The sequence below is a fragment of the Equus przewalskii genome, chromosome 26 (assembly GCF_037783145.1).
Source record: "Equus przewalskii isolate Varuska chromosome 26, EquPr2, whole genome shotgun sequence".
Lineage (NCBI taxonomy): Eukaryota > Metazoa > Chordata > Mammalia > Perissodactyla > Equidae > Equus > Equus przewalskii.
This window is the reverse complement of record NC_091856.1, coordinates 7,568,375-7,594,928: the sequence shown is the minus strand read 5'-3', so window position 1 is coordinate 7,594,928 and position 26,554 is coordinate 7,568,375. Positions and strand designations below refer to the sequence as shown.

Here is a 26,554-nt window from a genome sequence, read left to right as displayed (position 1 = left end):
GCTTTTACAGTCCTGTGGCACGTCTATTTTCATATACTTTGAGGAGGATTACATACAATGCACATTAGATCAACCTTATTAATCATCGATATCTTTACTATACTTTCCTTATTAATTACAAAGAGAAATGTCTTAAAATCTCTTACTATGATTGCAGCTTTGTCCATTTTTCTTTGTGATTCTATCAAATGTTGTTTATATGGCTTGTTTACATAACCCCTACCTCTTTCGTCTATGTAACTTGTATATATAACCCCCACCTTTTACAGGCCCAAGGATTTCTCTCTTTTGTTTCATCTTAAAACCCCCAGTCCATGGAATTGGCAAATCACCTTAAGAAACTGTGGCTTTAGATCTAACTGATTATTGTGGGTTTCCTGACTCCAGTTTGTTTTTTAGCACACTAGAGATTTATGTTATTTTCTTGAGAGCTACTCTCAACTACACATTTTAGAAACTGAGTATTTGGTATTTGTTAAGGTACTTTCACCCGCCATATTTGTGAAAATCAAGGTTTGATGCATTTCTTGCCATAATGTGAAAAATAACTTTCCTTTTTATGTTTTTATTCTTACAATATGCTTTCTGAAGATTTTTTTCATCAATACTTCAGTCATTTATATGTTTATAAGATCCCATTTGAGAGTTGGTGGTAAAAACAAAGTAACTCAACACGCTAAGATAGCTAAGTGGGTGATTTGGGGCAGATTTCTTTAACTTTCCAAGTCTTTTTTCCTATTTATAATATGAAACCTATAATAGCACTAGTTTTGAATCAAGGGAGCCATTAGAATTCCTCTGGGAATATTTTCTTAAATATAATTTTTTTCACCCCAGAATTGCTGAATCAGAATCTCCTGGAGTCAGGTTCCAGGCATCTAGGTCTCAGCAGAGACTGGATTCTTCTTTATTTCTGTTAAAGAAAAAAAACGTCTTCTTTCCTCCCATCCAAGACATAGGGAGACTTTGTACCACACCCAGCGTGAGTTAATTGTTTCATCTCTAACTTAACTCTTTGTTAACATAAACTGTGTTCAACAAGGACACCCATGTTCAACGCTCAGCTTGGTTGCTCAGGTGACTGTGAGGTGGGGATGCAGAATGTGGAGAGCCTGAAGCTCGTCTCTTTAGGATCACAAGGACTGTGGAATCTAGAAGGCGGTCTCTACGAGATCACAATAATGCCAGAGGATCACAAAATAATGCTATGGAAACTTAACCATTTTTGTTTTGTTTGGATTCTATAATTATTTACTTTTTGGTTTCTCTTAGTACTTGGGAAAGATTTTAGAAAACGCACTCTGTCTCAATCAACCAAACTAAGGGGAATCATGGGAGGCAAACACTCAAATCTGAGCTGAAGTTTCAGAGAGGAAGAAAGAGCACAGTAGCTCTGGGGGCTCCACGTGGTGAAGGAGAAAGAACATCTCAGGAGAAAGGCAAGGAGGGGACTGGGGACCTTCCGTATCCAGACAGTCTTCTCTCCGAGGTATTTTGAACAGTAGGATGGATCTCCCATGGGTGAATGTGTGCTTTGAAGAGAGGGTCATATCTTCTCCCAGATCCCAAAAGGTCCTCTTCCTGGGAAGATGCTTCTATCCTAGAAATTACAAAGGAGCAGCTTCTAACAGAAACCCTGGCTGTTGGAGTTACACAGGCAGCTCCTGCCTGCAGGGGAAGACACAGGGCACGTTTATCTTGGAAGAGCTGTAGCTCAGTTCACACTCACCAGTTCGGTGCAGTTCAGTTCAAACACACTCTCCTCCATAGTCCATATTCAATGCTGAGAGTTGCAGATTTCAAAAAGGAATTTCCCTTGAATGAAATCTCAGGCCATGTGGCGTAGTAGAGCAAGCAGAGCCTTTAGAATTAGATGGGCCTGTGTTTTAATTTCCACTGGGTGACCTTGGGCATGTTACTTAAACTCTCTGTGCCTTGCTTACTTCATCTATAAAATAGGATAATAATGCCAATTGCAGGATTATTATGAGGATTGAATGTGATGACTTGCAATAAATGATCATTTTCTTTTATTGACCAACAAATAAAGGTATATCTTTGTAACTATCCATGTGGAAACATTTGATACTAAAAGCAGATGTTTGGTTTCTTGAATCTTCCACAACTGGGATGGAAGACATCACTTGAGAGGCAACACTTTCCATCCAGCTTCCTGTAGCTTTATTTTCATTGGCCTACAGAAGTCCTGTTCATCGTTTCGCATAAATTTCTATTTTTCATGGAGGTTTAGATAGTATCGATGCTTTGATTTTAGGTTCTTGGTTTTGACTAAAGTGTCCAGTTCAGGTTCGGGTTCTGGGCTGCATCTATCCACCCATTAAACATTTATTTCACATCTAGTGGATGCCAGGCAATATAGAGAGTGACTAAGACATGATTCATAAGGTCTAGATCCTCAAAGATCTCCAAGTCCTTGGGGGAGGCAGATATGAGAGGACACTATTGGCATTAACTTTGAGGGGCAATCACACGAGTGGCCCAAGCCTGGTATTCAAGAAAGGCCTCAAATTGTATCCAGATGAGATGACACACATGGAAACAAAGATACATCAATGGATTTGAAAGAAGTTTAACTATTGCCTGTAGTGAACAATGAATTGATATATATTTTTAAAGAATTCTTTATCTATTTTGTGAACAGCAGTTTTTGAAACTCTGTTTGGCATTTCATTTTTCAAGTGGAATCACCCAAAACATGGTCTGGACATCTCTTGGCCTAGTCAACCATTAATCACCCTGAGGGAGAAGAGAGAGAGAAGTCTGGAGAAGGCTTCACACAGAGGGCAATGCTTGAGCAGTGCTGGGCAGAAAGATGGGGTGGAAAGGAATATTCTTAGGGCAAAATGGACAGCATTTATAAGGACACAGAAACTGACACGTCTGTGAAACTCAGCAAATATTTCGGTTCGCTTTTTAAATTCACCCTTGTCTCAGTTGCTTCTCCACAAAATTAGAGGGAACCACTCTGGCTTCACGTGGTACAGAAACATAATTAGGGAAGAAAAACTAGGGAGAGCCTAGTTTACAATTTCATTACAAAGTGTCATTATTTAGCTAATTTGTCATTCAAGCTGCATCAATAGGCTATATATAAATAAACCAATAATCAATTCTTCAAGAGGTTATTTCTAATTAAACCAAGTCAAAGTTTTCACCTTAATGCAGGTTAAGGGAAAACAAACAAATAGAAACATACTTTGTGCTGGCTTAAATGGAGAGCCCTAAATATTTCTCCCAAGATGAAAACAGCTTTATTTTTTGTTTTCTGGTTCATTAATGAAATTAGAAAGACTTCATTAAACGTGAAAAGAAATAGTCTATCTCAGAGAGATGCCTGGCAGTTAGTAATCTTTAAATAATGAGAAATATTTTATAATATACTGGTATGAAGTACATGATAATTCCACTGGGAGGTGATTGCTTTCTCCTTGCACCATCTATTAAAATGGTTTAGTAAGGAAATGCCAAATACAAACAAAACTTCAAGATAAACAGACTGTTACAGAAAATAAACACTTAGCAGGACTCAGCTACCTGAAAAAAGTGGCATGATAATAAAAACCCTGGTTTTTTTATTAGTTAGCCCTTTCTCTGTCTTAAAGAAACACTCATCCCAGTTCTCATCCGTGCTAGCTATGGGTGGCCTCGGGCAATTTAACATGGCTACCTTCGTACCTATCTTTATCTGTGAAATAGGAATTTACTATCGATTCAATATGGTTTTTGTTCAAATAAGAATATATTTGTAAAGCACCTAGCAACTGTCCGAGGCAAAGTGCTTAATACCATCTTCCGGGCTCCCTTCAGCTGGCAAGTCTTCTCCATGGTTTTCCTGTCTTCTCAGACAGAATAGATATTTTTTCTTCATTTGCATTCATACCGTGCTTGGTGGCCTTCTGATTCAGCACATCCTATTATAATTACTCATTGATATCCACTGTTCCTGATCATCTCTGAGTTCTCTGAGGGCAAGGACAGTGTGGCTGATTATTTTCTGTATCCCTGGCATGAAGCAACGTCCCCGTGTAAATACGTGATCAGGAGGTATTGAATTGAATTTTTAATAGCTGTCATCAAAACAGCTCCCAAAACACACTGAGTTAATAACCTCTTTAATGTACTTCCACTTTACATCTTTCACTGGATGCAACAAAACCTTTTTCTTTCCAAGTATTGTCCTAGTTACTAAATCAATTGGCTTCCCACATGATTGGTCCAAATTTCATAAATGTGGTATTACCCTAGATGTCAAGGTATCTTGAAGCAGCTGGGGTTTAAGTTAATACTAAGAACTTCCTGAGGATTCATGATTGCCAAGCCCTAGAATGAATGCAGGACTACTCGAGGGAAGCTGTGACGTTCTTGAGGGACCTCACATCAGACTTTTCTTGACGCTGAGTGGATTCAGCAGTTTCGTGCTTCCAGTGGAGGAATGCATTCGTTGACCTCCCAAGATCACAGGCCTTGAGCCTGTGCGTTTGACTTGCTAAAACCGCTTTACTATACCTGTGCACTTAAGGTTTCCAGAGGGCTTTCTATCCTTGGGAAAGCCATGAGGGGTACTCCACGGGGGTCCTCGGGCTTGGGTTTGGAAGGAGATCCTTGTGTTCCTTTAAAGTTATGGACCACACACATTCCCTGCAGGATGAGGGGAAAAAAGACTGAGGTCAGACTGCAGCCATCAATGCCTGGCCATCTCTGAGGCTGGCAGGCCTTTCCCCTAGAACATCCCCACCATAGTGACTTTTTTCCTTTGAGCCAGCGGTTAGGGACCATGGAAATACCTGAAACGTCACCCAGGGTGTCTGCTGAGCCCATTCTAAGTGCTTATACATAGAAAACCCCAAAGAATCCACAGAAAAACTATTAGAAATAATCAACAACTACAGCAAAGTAGCAGGGTATAAAATTAACGTGCATAAATCAGTAGCATTTCTATACACTAACAATGAACTAACAGAAAAAGAACTCAAGAACTCTATCCCATTCACAATCGCAACGAAAAGAATAAAATACCTTGGGATAAACTTAACCAAGGAAGTGAAGGATCTATACAATGAAAACTACAAGACTTTCTTGAAAGAAATAGGCGATGACATAAAGAGATGGAAAAACATTCCTTGCACATGGATTGGAAGAATAAACATAGTTAAAATGTCCATACTACCTAAAGCAATATACAGATTCAATGCTATCCCAATCAGAATCCCAAGAACATTCTTCACAGAAATTGAACAAACAATCCTAAAATTCATATGGGGGAACAAAAGACCGCGAATTGCTAAAGCAATCCTGAGCAAGAAAAACAAAGCCGGCGGAATCACAATCCCCGATTTCAAAACATACTACAAAGCTACAGTGATCAAAACAGCATGGTACTGGTACAAAAACAGGTCCACAGATCAATGGAACAGAATTGAAAGCCCAGAGATAAAACCACACATCTATGGACAGCTAATCTTCGACAAAGGAGCAGAGGGCCTACAATGGAGAAAAGAACGTCTCTTCAACAAATGGTGCTGGGAAAACTGGACAGCCACATGCAAAAGATTGAAAATTGACCATTCTTTTTCACCACACACCAAAATAAACTCAAAATGGATCAAAGACCTAAAGATTAGGCCTGAGACAATAAGTCTTTTGGAAGAGAATATAGGTAGTACACTCTTTGACATCAGTTTCAAAAGAATCTTTTCGGACACTGTAACTCCTCAGTTGAGGGAAACAATAGAAAGAATAAACAAATGGGACTTCATCAGACTAAAGAGCTTCTTCAAGGCAAGGGAAAACAGGATTGAAACAAAAAAACAGCTCACTAATTGGGAAAAAATATTTACAAGCCACTTATCCGACAAAGGGTTAATCTCCATAATATACAAAGAACTCACACTGCTTAACAATAAAAAAAACAAACAACCCGATCAAAAAATGGGCAGAGGACATGAACAGACATTTCTCAAAAGAAGATATGAATATGGCCAATAGACACATGAAAAGATGTTCATCATCGCTAATCATCAGGGAAATGCAAATCAAAACTACACTAAGATATCACCTTACCCCCGTTAGATTGGCAAAAACATCCAAAACCAAGAACGACAAATGTTGGAGAGGTTGTGGAGAAAGAGGAACCCTCATACACTGTTGGTGGGAATGCAAACTGGTACAGCCACTATGGAAAACAGTATGGAGATTTCTCAAAAAGTTAAAAATAGAAATACCCTATGACCCAGCCATCCCATTACTGGGTATCTATCCTAAGAACCTGATATCAGATATCTCAAGAGTCCGTTGCACCCCTATGTTCATCGCAGCATTATTTACAATAGCCATGACGTGGAACCAGCCTACATGCCCAGAAACTGATGATTGGATAAAGAAGATGTGGTATATATACACAATGGAATACTACTCAGCCATAAAAAAAGACGAAATTGGCCCATTCACAACAACGTGGATGGACCTCGAGGGCATTATGTTAAGCGAAATAAGTCAGTCAGAGAAAGACGAACTCTATATGACTCCACTCATAGGTGGAAATTAGTATATTGAGAAGGAGATCTGATCGGTGGTTACCAGGGAAAAGGGGGGGTGGGGGGAGGGTACGGAGGGGGAAGTGGTGTACCCACAACATGACTAACAAAAACGTACAACTGAAATCTCACAAGCTTGTAATCTATCATAACATTAATAAAAAAAAAAAAAAAAAAAGCTTTCCCTATAAATTATAACTCACTTTTCTTTCTTTCCTACTGAGGTCCTTTCATAACTGAGTCTGTTTTTACCATCTTCTCTGCTTCTTTTGCCCACGTAGAGTTTATCTGTCCCTTTCCATTCTCTCTCTTCCATCGTTCTGTATCTTTGTTTCCAGATCCAGACCTGTGAATCTTTCCTGTGACTCTTCAAACCCTGCAGAATATTTACATAAACATTCTCTACCTGGCTTTCCTCCACCTCACTCTCCAGCTCTCTCTCTCTCTCTTTTATTTTTTTTTAGGAAGATCAGCCCTGAGCTAACATCTGCTGCCAATCCTCTTCTTTTTGCTGAGGAAGACTGGCCCTGAGCTAACATCCGTGCTCATCTTCCTCCACTTTATATGTGGGGCGCCTACCACAGCATGGCGTGCCAAGTGGTGTCATGTCCACACCAAGGAATTAAACCGGCGAACCTGGGGCTGCCAAAGCAGAACGTGCGCACTTAACCACTGTGCCACTGGGCCAGCTCAAAGACATGTTTCTTCTTGATTTTTTTTTTTTTTGAGGAAGATTAGCCCTGAGCTAACATCTGCTGCCAATCCTCCTCTTTTTGCTGAGGAAGACTGGCCCCAAGCTAACATCCATGCCCATCTTCCTCCACTTTGTACGTGGGACGCCTGCCACAGCATGGCTTGCCAAGCGGTGCCATGTCTGCACCTGAGATCGTAACTGGGAAACCCCGGGCCACCGAAGTGGAATGTGCTCACTTAACCGCTGAGCCACCAGGCCAGCCCCTCTCCAGCTCTCTTATACTTCCTCCATTCAGGGAATGGGGGTAGAGGGCACAGGAGTTCTGGAGTTGGAGAGACCCTGTTCAGATTCATGGCTTATTGGTTGGGTGGCCATTGGGCAAGTTACTTATCATCGAGACTCACTTTCCTCATCCATAAAATGAGGACAGGAATATTGTTAGGGTTGTCCTAGAAGCACATGATTTGATGTGGATAAAGTGCAGGGCACGTAGTAATTGCTCAACTACAAACTTCCTCTCACTTTCATCTTCATAGGAAACAGAAATAAAGCGATAATGAACATGTGCCGCAAGTATACACCCATTCTCAGACATTGCTCTGTTCTCTGTCTCCTCTCCAAGTCTCTGCTTTGGAATGCTTCCAGTCTCTTCCAAGACATCCTTCCCCTCCCATTCCCCAGTTTAGTGTGTGAGAATGTGAGGTGTGTTCATGTGTACATGCAGACACACTGGGAGACAGTGTGGACTGTCTCCTGCCAGAGTGATTCAATAGCAGGACTGGGTCTTACATAAAGATCATTTATGGAAAACAAATTTTGACATTTGCCATCCCCTGGGAAGGCAATAACAGACCAAACAGCAACTGAGTGGTAGGAAACAGGGCTGCAAGTTACTGAGAGAAAACAAGTTTAACGTTAAAGTAGAATTTGGATATGGGCCTCAGTAAAGAGAGGACTGCACAGATTTCATCCCATGAGACTGCTCGGGACAGTCAGCACTGCTCTTTCTCTCGGGCTGGAGGTGGCTGGCTCCAGGATGGATGGACAGCAAAATTGTTTGGCTCTTCTTTGAGCCCCAACCATCATTTATGTACCATTGATCTCTCTTTGAAAACCCTCTCTTCTCCTGAAGTCACCTGTATTCTTTCCTCCTTTTAAACAGCAATTTTAGGAAAATATCCCTTACGAGATAATAAATCTCAAGATCACCTTAGCACCACTTTCCTGCAGCTTCACCCAGAGAATTTGCATTTAAGTCCTTCATCTTTCCCTCTAGAAACAAAGCCTGGATCCATGAAAAATAATTTTGAATTAGAGTGAAGCTTGCCAATTAGTGTTCTGAGTAAATGTGAGCATTCTCTGTGTACATCTTAGCAAGTAAAAAAGTTGGGAAACTCTGAGTTAGAGGTAGGGAGAGGCATATGTGGATTTTGTGTTGGGGAGGGCAAGAAGGAGGGATAGGACAAAAAGAAGTTGGTCATAGGACTGTGAAATCCATCTGTGTGTGATGCCAGTTGTAATGGGTGCTCTGGACCAGAAAGGGCAGAATGGGAGGAGGGATGCCTAGATTGTGACGGCTTCTGTCTCCCAGGGGAAGCTTGCTGAATATTATTAGGGGATTAATTTCATGTGCAATACATGAATCTCCAGGCCTGGTGATTTACTGGAATTCTTTCTGGCTGTATTTTAAATCCTTGAAGATAATTAAAAACCTGCACCTTGATGGTATGCCCATTTGATGAAACACTACACAGCAAGCAAAAGGAATGAATTATTGAAACATCCTACAAAATGAGTGAATCTCAAAATAATTATGCTGAGTGGAAGATGCCAGAAAAAAAAATGATTTCATTTATATGAAATCCTAGAAAAGACAAACTAATATAGAGTGATGGAAAGAAGGTCAGTGGGTGGCTTTGGAATGAAGGGAAGGGAAAGGTGAGAGAGAAGGATGCATCTGCATGTCAAAATTGATCAAACTGTACACCTTATGTGCCATTTATTGTATGCCTCTCATACCTCAATAAAACTGTGAAAAAATAAAAACAATACAAAAAACAATAAAAATTAACTTTTTCTCTTTCCGTTCAACTCAGATTAAGGGATCTCCTAGTTGAGAAGGTGGCCAGGCCCCCACCTATTTGAGGAACGAAAGCATCATCAGAAGTGTAAAGATATGGAGAAAACTATGTTAACCAAAACTCTTCTCCAGGAAGAACATTATACATGGTTGAGAAACAACTTGTGGAAATAAGATGCCCAAGAGCCCTGTTCAGATAAAAAGAGAGGCCTTCTATAAGGTCTGGGTGCACTTAGCTGAGGGTTTTCATATTTCTGGGTGGGACGTGCAAGTCTGGGCCAGAGCCGAATTGCTTGGGATGCTGGAGAAGGGGCAGTCTGCTTCCACCAGGGCTCTTAGTTCTCTGCTGTTCCCTCAAGCAACACTTAGCTTCTGCTCCTAATACATCCTGAACAAATATTTAAAGAACATTGGTTTGAAGGTATGCCAAATTACTAGTCTGCCCAGCCCCAGTCTGAAGTCCAGTGTTGAAAGAAGTGGAGCGAGACATACATCATAGGCACTCCGGCCCCTGACCCCCAGAGGGAATGTGCAATCATATTTCTGAAAGAAGAAGAGCTTTAGAAATCATTCCTGTAGCAAGAGAACGCATAATACTCGGAGAATAATTGCACCTCACAAGGCTGGGGTCAGAGGCACACGGACTTAGACTGTGAAGTCTTCAGAGGGCATGAGAGGGAAGCTGACCCACCAGAAAAAGGGCGACAGCAGTGCCCAGGATGAAGCCCGCGATCACGTCGGAGCAGTGGTTCCGATACTCAGACACCCGGTTGAGGCCTGTCAGGAAGGCTGTGCAGAGGGTCCCGAGGCACAGCACCGGCTTGGCCAGTCGACTGCTCTTCGTCTTGATTGTGCTTGTGATGTACATCTGCAGGAGGACAGAGACAAGTGAGTGACTGGGCAGCCTCTTCACACGGTGCATATGCACACATGTAAGCACACACGCCAGCACATGCAAACAGGGGCTGTGCCAAAGCAGCCATGCCAAATACTTGAACAACTCCACTCAGCTACTTGCTAACGAATGTGGGCAGGAAACTAGTGCAGCAAAACAATGAATACATATACATGAATCAGGGTGTTGTATTCTAATGGGCATGTGAACAGAAATTACAGTGAGAAAAAGATTCAGAACATGCAGCTTTTATGCAACAAATTACAGAAGCATTTGGGGTATTAGGAAACCCATGTAAGATTCTCAGATACCAAATAAACCTTCTACGAGAATGAATTTTACAGAGAAGGCCAGGTAGGTGAGTGTCTGCACATTTTACTTTTTGCGTCCCCCACAGTTCTAGAAGCTTCTTCACACTTTCAATCAATGAATACAAAAGCATTGACTGAGCAGTTGATTGACTGAATTAGAACTTCAAAACCAGTGTGTCACACAAATAGGTTTCAGTTGTGCTGGGAAGTTGGTTCCCACATTCCTGGGGACAACTGTGATCAGCTCTATCCATTCATTTAGTCTAGTGTGTTTTAAAATATTAAACTTTTCTGTATTTGCTAAGATATCCAAAAGGTTGGGAAGACCTGAACCAAGTAAAGGATGATGTAATTTGTGACCCTTGAGATGCAGACTGTTCTTATGTCATTATGAGGGGCTGGGTAAGACTGAAGTTTCATATGCTCAGTTATCAAATGAATCCTGGTGGCCTGGAGTTAGGAAAATGTGCTTCTTTCAAGAAAGTACTTTGTTAGATCACCTTTGAAGATGATTACAGGAGACCACTAGAGGGCATTATTGATCCATCATTTCTTAACAAATGTGATAAATGAATTTGCGACCCTGAGAAACAGTATGCTGATGCTTAAATTACAGTCTACAGTGTGGCTGGACGGCCTGAACACATCCAAGTTCAAATAGGGGCATTTTACAATGTTACAATGGAAACTTAACTTCCTAGAGTGATGCTTCAACACTGGTGTGAATACAAAAAGATGGGATTCTCTTCACTGTATGTAACAGACACCCTACAAAACTGGGGTTAGATCTGTTAATAAACGACAGCATATCATTAGACCATTCTGAGGCTGTGTAGGAAATGTTACTTAACATTTATACTAGATATATGTAAGTTTATTTTTTTACGCTTCTATATTGTTTTTAAATTATATCCTTTATAAATCTTTCCTGTAAGATTAAAAGCTATTAAAAGCCTGGGCCTATGGTTAGTTAGTATTCTCCACAGTATCAACTAATACTCAGGAGATATTTGTTGAGTAATTTCTGAAAGCACTTCACACATAATAGGGGCTCAGAGAATGTCCACACAATTGGAATCTTGTATTGGGGTTTATCTGATTATAGTGTGTCTGTGGGGCGTGATCTGAATTGGATTATATCTGAATTCTTGAAAACACGTGCTATAGCAGCATTTCTTCTGACAGAGCTGACCAAACATACTTCTTTCTTCCTAAAAGAAACCTATATCTCATTTGATGAGACACTAGTTTTTATGAGTAACAGATCTATTTTTATAACGGTGTTGTAAAATTAATTTCACACAGCAATGACTTGAGTTTGATAAAAATTCAGAGAAAGGGGCAAGAGTACACTGCTTCATATAGCTTAGATTCTAGATAATTTAGGACAAATCGATACTTTGAAAAATGGAAAATACGCTGAATGTCTTAGAGGACTTTCTTTGTTTAAAAGCTATCTTGGCATAATTTTTTTTTTTTTTTTTTGGTGAAGCAAAGAAGCCTCATCGAGCTACTACTGATCTGTTTTGTAAGTTGAAGCATCTATATTATTTACATTCATGTTTCCTTAATGTGGGGGCAGCTGAAATAACTTTTATCACGTATTCATTAAAGAGTAGATTTAAAAGGAATAGCTAGGAAGACTTATTTTGGCTAACCGATGGTTGACAAGTTTATCATACAGATGTGATTCTGTAAATGGGACACACAGGAACCATTGTTTTAAAGAGAATATTCAGCAATTTATTTTAAACTCTACTAAATAGTAGTCGGTCACCTTTCTTCCACCCTGAAGGTAAGTATTCAGGGCGAATGGCCCAGACACTCTTCCATCAGAGCCCAACTCTCAGTAGAGAGTAGTCACTCCCACGGGAGGGGATGGGAACAAGTTTCCCTGGGGGTGGGGCAGGGGCGTGCTCAGAATCTCTGGGAAGAGCGGATAGTTTGAAAGGAGTCTTTCCTCTGCCTTCTCCTTCCCTCAGCTTTCATTGAGAATCTCTAGACTACTCATATCCTGAACATAAAATAAGTTGAAGTAAGGAAAAGTGTGTTTTCAACCAACAGCTGCTCTTCCCCAGGTAAATACACCTCATAGCCAGCCTTTGCGCTGATCCCATACTTCTCACACTCAGTTCTGAGGAAGCATAGACCAGAGAAAGGTGAAATCGTTTCCAAAATGCATACAATCTAAGAGTGGAAAAACAAGAGGGAGACCATTGTTTCTTCCTGCATTTTAAGACTGTGACACAGTTTAGGTTTTCTCTGATGAGAGCAAAAAATTTAAAGAGAAGATTATGAGAGGTGGGGGCAGCCAAATCCTGTGTGATTTGGGGAGCAGAGAGACGTGAACTTTTGGGTGTTGGGGGTCTGGTGGGATCATCCATGTCTCCCGGCAGAGTGACGGAGAGGAGTGTGAAGAGCTGAGGAGAGCTATCTTCATCCCGGGCCTGCTGCACTGCCGGGCAGCCATTCACATACACACACACACCTGCAGAATTACAGGGAGATGTGAGAAAGGTAGGCTGTTCTGGAACCAATCAGAAAGTTGGCAAAGAGTACTGGGACAGTGAGAGAATCCCAGACATGGTGCCGGAGCCTGGGTCCCAGCTCTGACTGTGTGTTCTCAGCTATTGTCTAGGACCTCAGTTTCTGTATCTGTAAAATGGGAGGATTTGACTAAGTGATTATCAGCATTCTTTCCAGAACGAATATCCTGTGGCAGGCAGGATATGACATTGGGATGTCGGGGGCGCGGACAACAGCATGATATAATACAGGAGAAACATGTTATAAGCAGGCTTTAAAAATCACTATAAACGACAGTGATGAAAGAAGTGAGGCGAGGGGGACAGAGAGACACAAATCTCAGCCCAAACTCGACTTGGGCGAGAGGCAAGGCTCACAGACTCACCGTGGCGTATAAGGCGGAATAAATGCTCAGAGCAGCGTGTTTGGAGGGAAAGGATCTCCGAGCCTTTTCTATCACATCCAGGTCCCCCGTACAGATGTTCCCGTTGTTTATGAACTGGTGGTGCGCTCGGCAGTCTGTGCTGGTGTAGTTTGGCTTGCACACTGTCAGGAAGTACGGCGTTAGGTGTCCGGTGACCACTTGTCCGGCGTTTACAAAAATGTCAGTAGCAAAAAGTCCAAATGCGAACACCCCTATAAGAGATTTAAAATAATTAGGAATGGCAACATGCACCTTTGATTGGTTTTGTCTCTGAGAGGGAACACAGTGGTGAGCGTCCACGACAATCTATCAAAAAGGTCCTCCTCAGAGTCAAATCGTCCCCTCACCTTGATCTTTCCAGGGAGTGGCGCCTGCTTCCCAGACCACTATTTCTTCCAAATTGAGGCATTCTGCTATTAGCATTTTATTGTTTTGTATAAGTAAACTCGAAGCAGCATGTTCTAATGGAAAGAACTTGGATTTTGGAGTCATGTAGACCTGGGTTCCAGTCCCACTTTTGGTGACTCATTCACAGTATAACTTATTTACCTTCTCTGAACCTCAGAACCTTCAGTTACAAAATGGTTGGGGGGAGCGAAACCTCAGAAAAGAGTTGGAAAGATGAAATAAGACAGGTGCAAAATGCCTGCTATGTGGCCCGGCTTTAAGTAGTTACTTATCATCAGTTCTCTTTCTTTCTACAGAAAATATATACTCCCTGGTCTTGTTTGGAAATGCAAACCCTCCTCAGAGGAGTTATCTACAACAGCATGGCCGATGAGAGTGAATGAGGTTGTTAAGGAGTTGCCCCTAAAAGAGAGAAACAAGGTTATTCCAGAAACCTTGATTGAATTGGATGTTTCATTTGATGTCGGAAAGAGAAAATGAGAAGAAAGGCAGAGTGTTAAAGATGAACATTGTTGACTATATTAGCTTCCTATTACTTCCGTAACAAATTACCGCACACTGAGTAGCTGAAAACAACACAAACTTATCCTCTTATAGTTCTGAAGGTCAGAAGCCCAAAACAGGTTTTACTGGGCTAACATCAAAGTGTTGGCAGGGCTGTGTTCCTTCTGGAAGCCCCAGGGTAGAATGAATTCCTTGCCGTTTCCAGCTTCTAGAAGCTGCCTCATTCCTTTCTTTGTGACCCCCTTCCAGCAATCATGTCATTACAACCTATGTTTCCATTGTCACATTTCCTTCTCTGACTCTCCTGCCTCCTTCTTATAAGGACCCTTTGATTACATTGGGTCCACCTGGATAATCCAGGACAATCCCCTCCTCTCAAAGTCCTTAATTTAAGCATGCCTGTAAATTCCCTTTTGTCACATGAGGTAACATATCCATAGTTTCCAGTAATTAGGATAGGGACACTTTGGGATAGGGACACTTTGGGATAGGGAGGCATTATTCTTCCTACCACATTGGCTTTGCTGTTTGGCTGAAAATCCTGTGGATAGGCTACATTTCTTAGATTTAATCTGTTCTCTGGTAAATTCCACAGGATTAGGCCCATTAAGCTTGAACATGGATAAGCAGAATTCCTTATAGGAAGCTTCACCGTGAATTCTTCCAAAGCCTATACGGTACATCTATAGATTATCTGTGGACTGTTCTGTGAAATATATCAGGAGGGGATGCGCAGAGCCAAGGTATGTACAAGTCACTTAAAAGGATAAAGAAGACTTCAAATGCAGCTCAATTATGGAGGAAGTTGGCAAGTGTGAAAGGCAGAATTAACCCTCATAAATGTCACGGGTCGGGTAGAGTTTCAATTAAATTCTTCCCAATTTTGACAATATTGATGTCCTGAATCTGAAAATTGTGCTGATGTCAGCGCCCAAAAGTTAATCCATTATAGCAGAAGTGAAGACAAGTTTGGCTGAAACCTTCATCTGGTTTTCATTCTGATCTGTATTGATTGCTATAATTTTCTTTTTTGTGGCTTTGCCAGGATGTGCTTTATCACACGAGAACTGGCTCTTTTAATGGCTTCAGCCAGCTCACCATCATAGGGTCTGACCTCTGAGAGGAGGCATTCATTGATCATTCGTGGCGATTTTCAAGCCCAGGTGCTAGAAGTCTGAATGGATAGGGATTTTTTTTACCTCTTCAATCAAAGACCAGGTCTCTGGTGTTTTCAAGGGGTAATAAGTCTGTCTTCACACTTTTCCAGGAAACTAGAGTAATTTATGATTGAAAAGGGGAAAGCGACAGCATTTTCCTCTGGCATTTTATTTGTCAGAAATGCTTCCAATTAGGGCAGGCTTGTTCTTTCTGAGACCACAGATTTCTAGGCTCCTCGCAGCAGCGTCTGAAGTGCCAGCTCTGTGGTCAGAGTCACTCTGTGACGGGCAGCTTTCCTCTTCACTGTCATGTGACACCTTGGCTGAAAGTTGCTCTCCTCTCTTCTGTCTGCCTCTTCTGGATTATGTCTGCTTCTCCTGATGGCTTAACAAGCATCTTCCTTCCACACATTTCCTCCTGGTGCATTTGTTCGCACTTCAGAAGGCCACTGTGGCAGCCTGGGGAATCCACGTGCCTGGCCCAGGCCATGCGAACAAAAGGCACCGGAACCTGCAGGAGTGACGCACAGACCTCAGATCCTACGGGGCTTTTGAAAGGAACTCCAACCATTTCTCTGTTCTTCATCCTGAGCTCCTTGTGTGTGTTTCACAAGCCTCAGAAGCTAAAAATAGCTACTTTTGTCCTGAGATTCAGGTGGACTACCATTTACGCTCTCCTGTATTGCAAGGGAAGATTTGAAGGAGATGTTTTAAAAATGTCTATATACCCTAAAATTGGTGACTAAAATTCTTTAAGTGAGATTATATTTTTGACATTTTAACAGACACAGTTTTCATTCCTGTAACCCTTGCTAATGGGTTCTGTTTATCTCATGGCTGAGCGCCCCACAGCTTCAGGGGAGCTGGTTACATTTCTGAATGGATTTACAGCAGACGCAGAAGTCTAAAAGTAAAGTGCTCTTGCTTTGCCAGAGCTGTGTGCTTCAGACACTTGTTGTTGTGTGGCTTTGTTTGTTTGGAATTCTAAAAAGCCTTGGATGGGAAGAACAAGTGGCATGGTCTGGAGAATGAGACCACTGAGTTTCTAAAATCAGCCCGAAAGCAGGGGAGGATGCAGCAGACAGAACCCTGCCTGGTCTGGCTGAAGGAGTGAAGGGGCACTGCCATGCTCCCTGCCTCATGCTGGTTGTCAAACTCCACGGGCAGGCAATAGAAATCTCCAGATTGAATTTTGGAAATCCAGTTGAAGTGTATCCTGTGCCTCTTAGGCTGTAGCTCAGGAGCCCTGCAAGCCTTTTAGAGATGTTTCGCATCCAGCATGGTATCAGAGCAACAGGGTCCTGCACCAGCAATGACAGAAGGAAGGTCAAACTGGTTAAGCCCACCAGACCCATACATTCTGGCATGGGATGGAGTGGGCAAGTAGTTGGGAATTCCCACATCCCTAAGGGGTGAGGGGCATTAGAACGCTGAGAGGACCACGAGGCTAGAAGAATCATGGAATTAGGACAAAAAGACTAGTATCTGTTGATGATATTTGTGGTCCCTGTCATGATGAGATAGATCAGCCAAGGAAACCTTTGCGGCCTAAAAGAACCTGACCCCCATCAGGCAAGTCAAAGCATGAAGAAAGAGGAACATGAAGGTGTTAAAAAGTCCTTATTTTTTTCCTTAGGATTTTACCTGGATCCGTCTGACCTCAGATAGAATGTCTCTGGACAGGTTAGGATCTCTGATCACTAGTAATTTAGGACATGGAGGTAAGACTCTGTGACTTGGTCCCTGCTACGGAATCAGTGCAGGGTTCCACCCTTTTTCTCACAAGAAGGTAGTAGTAGCACAACCAGGAAATGTGCCTCGTGAGGATCTTTGTAGCCAGAGATAACTGGTGTGCTTGCAAAGGGTAATAAGGCTTATACCAGGATACCTTTAGGCCTCCCAAACAAAGAAGCGGTCAGAACACATAACTGCTCATTGCTGAGCAGGATCCTGTTGCTTTCCGCACAGGAGACCTTCCTTAGGAAGCATAGACCCGGAGTAGACCCAGCTTAGGTAGAGTGATAATTAGCAGGGACTGGGGAGTGAGCAAAGGAAGGACTGACTTCCTTTTAGGCACAGAGAACCTGTGACTTTAGGGGGAGCCTCTGAACTGAAGGCCCATTGTTCTATGTTAAATTATAAATGCGTAATTTTCCAATTTAAAATGGCACCTTGCTGACAGCCTCTGATAGAGCATCTCTCAAGTGTCCACTACAATATATATGAAGACAGTGAAAAAAGATGGAAACTCCTAATTCCAATCCAACGGGAATCAGTGAGAGGTTTCTTTCTGTCACACACACGCAGCTTTACCTCGTGGAAAACTCAAGCTTCTTCTCAGAAGACAGAGGTCACTGGAGAAAATCTAGGGAGAGATTTCCTGTCTCTCCTACTGTCTGGCCCCCAACTCAGAGATCCAGAATTTAGACTACTTAGCAAAAACGATTGCTGCCACTCCACTGGATGAGTTGTGCTCTTTGAATTTGCCTGGAGCTGTCTCCTCTCCTCCCTCATTCTTCTAAATGTATGTAGAGACACACCGCTGCACAATGACTAGGCAGGAAACGGCAGGGGAAAGGCCTTGGCATCCTGCTTCAGAGAGGAAGAGACGTGCACGCTCTAGAGAGCAGTGCATGCTGAGCACTGTAGCTTTGTGTGCACCCATCTTTATAGCAGTGGGGGTAGGAGGAGATGCCAGACCATTGGATTTGATGAGCTCTAGAAAGCCTGCTAACTTAGGTTTGGACTTGGTGCTCTGCACACCAACCTGCTCTCAAGCTTAAGCTCTGAAGAGAGGGCCAAGAGCAAGTCACACACTTTTATCTGTTAATGAGCACTGAATGTATATAGATCTTGCCCCACTGAAGAGTGAACAGGGGTGGTTGCCAGAGGCAGGGGGTGACAAAGGCAGGGGGGTGGGCAAAATGGGTGAAGGGGGTAAAATTCCAGTTATAAAATAAGTCATGGAGATGTGATGTACAGTATGGTGACCATAAACAATAAAACTGTGTTGCATATTTAAAAGGTGCTAAGAGAGTAGATCTTAAAAGTTCTCATCACAAGAAAAAAATTTTTGTAACTATGTATGGTGATGGATGTTAACCAGAATTATTGTGGTGACCATTTTACAAAATATACAAATATCAAATCATTATGTTGCGCACTTGAAATTAATATAATGCTATATGTTACTTAAAGCTCAATTAAAAATAGTGAATAGGGAGAAACAAACAATCATGTATTACATAGGGTCTTGGAAAAAATACTCCTATTTTAGACTAGTATGGTACCATTATACCTCTTTTTTTGTATCCCTTGTCCTAGAAGGAATTTTACATTTGTGTGATTATTCAGTAATGTCCATCTCTCCCATTAGAATAGTAGAACACATTAGGTCTTTAAGAGCAGAGAACACATCTCTTTTTGTTTAACATTGTCTTCCAAGCACCTAGTGTCAAATGTGGCACGTTGTAAACATTTAATAGCTATTTGTGGAATCAATGAATGAATTGCTTAAGAAACCTCAGAGAAGGTTAACAGGAGAAGAGGAAAAAAGTACAAAAGAACTTGGGTAAATTTTCTTACTCATGTCGATGTCTCACATCCCTGATGCTACTGAACACAGTGTTGACATCAAATCATTTAGCATGTAAGCTGTCAGAATCCTGTCTCTTTTTTATAAACTTCACAAAATCCAGCATACTGCTAGGCACCTAGCAAATAAAGAGAATAACTGAAAACTGGGACTTTGTAAGTGTCTCATGAGGCGGGAAACTTTTAAGTCGTAATTTGGGAATCAAAGTATTCTCCATTTTCAAGAGAGTAAGAATGAAAAAAAAAACCACCTTTAAATTGGAGTATGAAGATCCACGCTACACACGTGGAAGACTTTTTACCAGGGACATTTGTGAAGCACGATGCGTCTGGAAGTGATAACGAACTTGGGAAATACTGATGGGTACAGTTTTACTTAGACAAGCATGTCTTTGAAAGAAATATCCTCGTTTCTGAGAAGTTGCAATGGTTGTCAGCTCAAATATTAACACATAGGCACATTAAAGCATGTCTTCTACACATTTTTATGTGGAGAAACTAACACATGGGACTTTAAAAAAGAAAAGGATAGTGAAAAAGACATAAAAACCAGCTATCTGGGTTAGGTTGGTGACGGTACTCTCTGAAAAGGGGAGGAAAGTCTACTTCCTCAACCTATCTTCTCAACCTCTTATCAAACACTTCTAAAAGGACTGCTCTTGTGTCTATGTATAGCCAAACAATGCAAGGAAAGAGAGAATCAGAGAACTACTCTGTTGTGTGATATTGAGAATGCTTGTACATTTTCTTGTTTTCAAAATTTAACCAGCTTTGTGAATCTTTTGTGGTAGCTTTTCTATTATGATGTTGAAGAAACAAGGAAAGTTGCCCTCAGTTCAGTTCCTGGCCTTTGTTTTAGGGGGAAAACTGATGCAAATCTTATTCCACACAAACAAGTAGAAGCAAGTGGCATGGGTTCACCAGTGCCATTGATGACAGCAGAAGGGGAACTCTGAAGGGGTTCTTATTATCAGTTTCCTCAAAGTACATTCTGATTCAATCACCAACTCTTAGTTCTAGGTCGAATCTTTTGTCAAATCACCATTGTAAATAAAATACAAGATACAAAGAAATGAATACAGTTCATTTTTTCTTTTTCTTTTGCCACATCAAGATCTCCAGTGGAAAATTTCAATGGAGGAAGTCATTCAGCTGTTGCAAATGTGTTCTCAATTAAAATGTTAACACCATCCCTTCGAGAAACAACCATTTCTTAAGAAAAAGATGGTGAAATGTTTTCTCAACATGCTTTATTCAAACTGGAAGTTTCCTAATGAAGATATTTATCTGCAGTTATGTTCATCCCATTTCCTTGTAAGGATGTACTGAGCTGATAAGATATTTGAGTAAGACTGCCATGGATCCTAGGTAATGATAATAAGATAATAATAATGATAGCCAATGCATTGTGCTTCGTATGTACTAGGTATTGTTCTAAATGCTTTGAAATATTAGTTCAAGTCATCCTCACTACAACTCTGTGAGGTAGACACTATTATTATCTCCACATTTCACAGATGAGGAAACTGAGGCACAGAGAGGTCAATTAACTTGACCAAGTTCACACAGCTGGTAAGTAGAAGAGCTGGGGTTAGAAACTAAAAAGTATAGTTCTCAATCTATACTCTTAATCATAACTCTCTAAGCTTATATTTTCATGTACTTAAAAAATATGGGTAGGCATCAGGCCATGAAAAAAGCATTTTAGCTCTGTATGCTTGGTAGCACCTACACGTGCACACACACACGCACACACACACACAGAGGCACTATGAAGAAGAAAGGATTTAGATAGAGCACACCCCTGATGAAATGTATGGCATTTGTCACAACAGAACAAGAATTCCTGTTTTTTAGCTGAGAATTTTCCAACAAGAATATGATAGAACACCTATGATATCTCATCATCAAATGAGGCACTTTTCTCATCACATTGGCGATTAATCTGACTTTTTTCCCAGTATAATACAAATGTCATTGTTGCAAATTGATCGCCATACATCAAATATTATCTAATGCGTCAAAAAGAAGTTTCTGACAGAATTGAACACATGGGTTCCTCAGACAGTTCATTTCAGGGATTCACGGAACAACATTCTTGTGATCTCTTTCTCCTACAGATATTGTGAAAACACCGAAGTCTGACAGCAGTATACTTGTCTTGATGGCAGTGTTTTAATCCTAAGAACAGATTGTATTTAAATCAATTAATCTGAACTTCATTTACTTTATCTGTAAAATGGGTTTTAAATAGTCCCTACATCACAGGGTTATTCTGCAAATCACAGAAAATAGTTCTAAAAATATTTTGTAACTTGTGAGCTCCATAAGATATTAGTTACTATTATTTTTATAACTGAGGGATGTGGTTGTCCTCAGTATTTTAAATAAGTTGATTATAAATTAATTTTTAAATAGTGGAAAGAGATAAGAACCCTATAATTCTAACAACCTCAAACACATATTTAACTCTGTATGTTATTCACACTCTGCAATAATAAAGCACCTTTCATAATATGATGAGCTGGTGTTTTTGAAAATACCCTATATTTGTCATTATTATAACTACTCATTATAAGTGAAAATAAAGGATAATTACTTAATAAGGATGATGGGTAATCAGCTAGAAAACCCCCAAATATTTTTACAAGTGAAAGAACAAATCCATTTCTACTTCCCCAAAGCATAAAATTACATGATGTCTTGATGACACGGTTCTATCTCAACAGGAGTGTCTTCTTTACTCCTCCTTTCTCAGGACAGCTCCTCCACGCTTTCTCTCTCAAATGTCTGACTCCTCCCTCATTCCTGGTAGTTTTTAAATGTCTGGTTCTCAGTTCCTCCAGGCAGCGTGGTCCCAATGCTGATTGACAGAGACAAGCATCCTAAAAGTCTGCCAGAGGCAATGATACTTTTACACTAAAATGCATGGAGGATGTGGATGCAGTGAAGTCTAGGAAGTACACACTAGAGACAAACTAGATGTGGAGAGGGAAGATTCTGGATCCCTTGCTTACCAAGGAATCTAAACGCAGGCATATCAAAGCTCGAGGACTTCCAAATAACAGACTTCAAATCCTGCCCGTTCTGATTTGTGTTTCTGTTTCTAAAGCTGAAGCTGATGATCTGAATCCACCTTCATTCCCACCACCAGACCAGCACCAAGTCTGGAGGGGCAGCTGCCAGCCCTGTTGGTGACTAAGGGATACTGATCTGGGGAGCTGCCCTCTGATCTGGGCATTTCCTAACCACTTTTATTATGTTCTGATGTAATACTTTAAATTGTCTCCAAAACACATACTGCTTTTTTCTTCATTATAGAAAACTTTGAAACTGCCCTTAATCAATTGTTAGGAGCCATTTCTGATATTCAGATAGTATTCTAGCACCTCACAGTGTCTAATTTTATGTGTACAATATCTTGCATAGCAAAAATATTCAAAAAACTTTTTTTAAAAGTCTTTGAAATATACTTGTTTTCTTAAATTTTTACAGCACTGGATCTGAACTGAGGGTGATCGTGGCCCCAGGGAACATTTTGCAATGTTTGGAGACAGTTTTGATTGTCACTAATGGGGGAGGGGTGCCACTGGCATCTGGCGGGTAGAGTCCAGGGATGCTACTAAACATCCTACAATGCACAGGACAGTCCCCTACCCTTATAGAGAAAAGAATGATCTGGTCCAAAATGTCAATAATAGTGAGGTTGAGAAACTCTGCTTTACACCAACTAAGTTACCTGGAGTGCCATGAATTTGCATTGGCTAACCTGCAAAGTGCTAGAGAAAGCAACAATCTGCTCACTTCATCATTTTATTTGAGTTCAGCCCCTAAACACTAGTGCTCGGGAAGGCCCTTGGAAAAGGGTCACTGGAGTCTCATTTGACTAAATAACTTTCCTCTTGATAATCAGAGCAACCTGTAGAGTTCTGGGCCAGGAGTCTCGTCCGGGTCTGTAATATTCTGCTTCACGGAGGATAACACTCAAAGGGGAGCAAATTTGTCCTCTGCACTGAGCAGAGCAACCAAAAGCAGCCTCATCACAACTTCTTGAGACCTGAGCAGGCTTGATCTCTGGCTGTGCCTTTTAGGTCAACCAAGGCTCCAGCTTCGGCATTCCTCCTTTCCCTGCATCCTTGATCCCCACCCACAGAGCCAATCCTGGCCCCTCGTAGGAAGTACCAGACATCTTAGTCTCCAGCTCTGGTAGCTTGGCTGCTTATGGGGTCCAGAAACTAAGGTTCCATTTTTTCCCTAGGATCCATCCTTGTTTTCTCCTCCTGATCTATATACTTGATCTTCAACTCTGGTTCTTGTTTCTGGGTTGTGGAAATATCTCCATCTGCTTAAAGGTCCATGCCCTGCCTTGCTCTTGATATTTTTGTTTTATGGTCTACCTCTTGTCTCAGAACTAAGGTTGGGTGCCTGGGCACTGCAAGTTATTTTTAGACTACCTAGCCAGGCTCACCTTCCTCTGTCAGCACATAGAGCTGGCCTAGTTCACCGGGCACCTGGTTTCCTGGGGTGGCCCTGCTATGAAGTCACTGCCAACTCTAGATGATTCTCACTGTGGGACAGCCTCCCCCCACCATTTAACATTGTATGTCTTCCTCCACAAGCTCCCTATTTCCTTTCCCTACATTATTTTTCCTCCATAGCACTTATCTTCTAACAAACACTACAATTTATTTATTTTGTTTAATGCCTGTCTACCCGCACTAGAATATAAACTCAGTGAGGGCAAACCTCTTTCTGTTTGTTTCACTGAGATATCCTCAACACCTTCATCAGTGCCTAGCGTAATGGTAGAGGCCCAATAAATTATTCGTTGAAGGTTGAATGAATACGAGCAGTCCCCCAGTTCAAATTTAATTATAAATACCAAATGCAAGTAAAAATGGACTGATTGAATCAAAGTCTCTTCAGATAAAATGGATTTAAATGACTTTCAAAATTGAGAAGGATTTTCTCATTCTGGAAAAGGCTGACATTAAGCTTGTCTCAGGGTATCAATTCTTACAACCATAAAACACTGTGACCTTTGAAACTGCATTTAAAATATTCATGCTTCATTTAGATCACACTTAATTTATGGCAATTAATTAGCGATACATGAATTAACTGTTTACCGTGGCACTTTCTATTCTGTCTGGTGTTACCCAGTCCTTAGACCTGACCTAAATGGCATTAGACTTGCCTGGAATTTAATTAAATTTTTATTAGAAGTAATAATGGAGCAACTATGCAATCTCAAATGGAAAGTCCATAATAAATAGCTTCTGGATGACAGGCTATTTCAGGTGCTAATAGGCAGTCTAATCTTGCCATATTTGGATCCGTTTTTTCTTTAACCTAAAAGAAAGGAGTTACTCAGGAAGGCAAAGTTAATTTAGTTTTCCTTCCATATGGCAAACAAACCAAAATCCCTCATTAAATTCTAATGCTTTTTATTCATTACTCTTCAATATTAAATTTAAAAATTCCTATTTAATAATTTATATTTACAAGAATATGTTCACTCAAGTATATTTGTGAATGAAAAGAATTTAACTGAACTTATCTTCATGAATTTATGGGAAAATGCGACTTCCTTATTTTGTCTTTGTTGCTGAAAAAGGAATGCAGGGTTTTATCTTTTGACAACATAAATCTGTGTATTGTTGTTGCTATTCATTTTCATGCAATACCAAAGGGAATGATATAAGAAGGGAAAGGATGGAGAGGGAAACAAATGAGGAAAGGGAGAAATCTAAATACGTGTCACTAATTTGGCTACATTTGTTTTCATTAAATATTGGTCAAATTTGTTAGTTCAGCCAATTCCTTTCCTCCCTTCCCACATCATGTAAACAGAACTGAAGAATTTATACAACAGTTTAGAAATGGGTAGAGGAGTTTGGCTATGAAGGATTATACCTAAAGCCTGAGAGGAATCTTTCTTATAACAAGAACTGTGGGAAAAAATTGGATTTGTGAATTAGGGGAATTTAATCTTCTCTGTCAAGATCAACACAATTAGCATTTATCGACAGGAGGAGATGGTTTAATTTGAATATTTTCTCTTTGATTTCACTTGTCTTGCCATTTTCTTACTTAAAATTTAATTTGGATGGGGCCAGCCCTGTGGCCTTGTGGTTAAGATCAGCACCCTCCACTTCAGGAGCCTGGGTTCAGTTCCTGGGCACAGACCTACACCACTCAAGAAGCCATGCTGTGGCAGTGACCCATGTACGAAATAGAGGGAGATTGGCACAGATGTTAGCTCAGGGTGAAGCTTCCTCAAGCAAAAAGAGGAAGACTGGCAACAGATGTTAGCTCAGGGAGAATCTTCCTCAGGAAAAAAAAAAGAATTTAATTTGGATCTCTGAGATGAGGTAAGGAGTGCTCCGTTCAAGTCTATATCACACAGACTAGAGAAGACAAGGAATTTGGGAGCCAAGGTACCATTTTAAGCTCTGCTTTCTACATTGAAGACCATGTTAAAGAACTCAGCCAACCTTCTGGAGGGGCCTCTATTTTGACAATCCTCCCCCTTTTTTTTTTTTTTAAAAAAAATGATGTTTAGCTCTTTTTCTAATTTTAAAATTATATGTAGTTATGATAAAAAATTGGAAATTACAAAACAATAGAAAGCAAAAAATAAAAATTATTCATCCATTATCCTACAACTCAGAAGTGACAACAGTGAACTTACAGTATATTTCCCTTCAATCTCTTTTCTATGGGATACACGCACATCCACATCCCCAAACACACACAAATACATACACACTTATATAATGTATCCTTTTTATTTTGAAATAATTATAGACTTACAGTGTCTTGACTTTTTCACATAACGTATCTTGAATATTTCCCCTTTCACTAAAAATTCTTAAAAATACCATTTTCTAAGGTTGAAACTTACGGTGGCAGCATTATTTTTTTTAATTATACTATTACTATTAATTTTTAATAATTATTATTAAATTATATATTATTACTTCTCATTTACATTTTGATTAAATAATTTTAGTCGATAAAATTAATCTGCATCTCTGATCATTTCCTTAGGATATATTATTTGAAGAGGAATTTTGGGTTCAAAGGGACAGTTAGGGGCTGGCCCAGTGGCATAGTAGTTAAGTTCACATGCTCTGATTTGGCAGCCCAGGGTTCACGGGTTCAGATCCCAGGTGCAGACCTATGCACCACTCATCAAGGCATGCTATGGTGATGTCCCACATACAAAATAGAGGAAGATTGATACAGATGTTAGCTCAGCAACAATCTTCCTCAAGCAAAAAGAGGGAGATTGGCACCAGATCTTAGCTCAGGGCCAATCATCTCCACCAAAAAAAAAAAAAAAAAGTTATTTTTAATGTTATTGAACTACACTGTTAAATTGCTATGCAAAAAGAGTATACC

General features: G+C 40.6%; 1 protein-coding gene across 5 annotated transcripts in view; it reads right to left on the bottom strand.

Annotated features, from left to right (window-relative positions):
• PLPPR1 (phospholipid phosphatase related 1) overlaps nucleotides 1–26,554 on the bottom strand; it is a 264,088-nt gene that overhangs the window by 1,885 nt on the left and 235,649 nt on the right. For all 5 annotated transcript variants that reach the window (XM_070595294.1, XM_070595293.1, XM_070595295.1 and 2 more), the window contains 3 exons: nucleotides 13,446–13,696; nucleotides 10,020–10,196; nucleotides 4,528–4,659 (listed from right to left, as the gene is read on the bottom strand). In XM_070595294.1, the coding sequence (XP_070451395.1) occupies nucleotides 4,528–4,659; nucleotides 10,020–10,196; nucleotides 13,446–13,696 (560 nt within the window). The remainder of the gene's footprint in view (nucleotides 1–4,527; nucleotides 4,660–10,019; nucleotides 10,197–13,445; nucleotides 13,697–26,554) is intronic.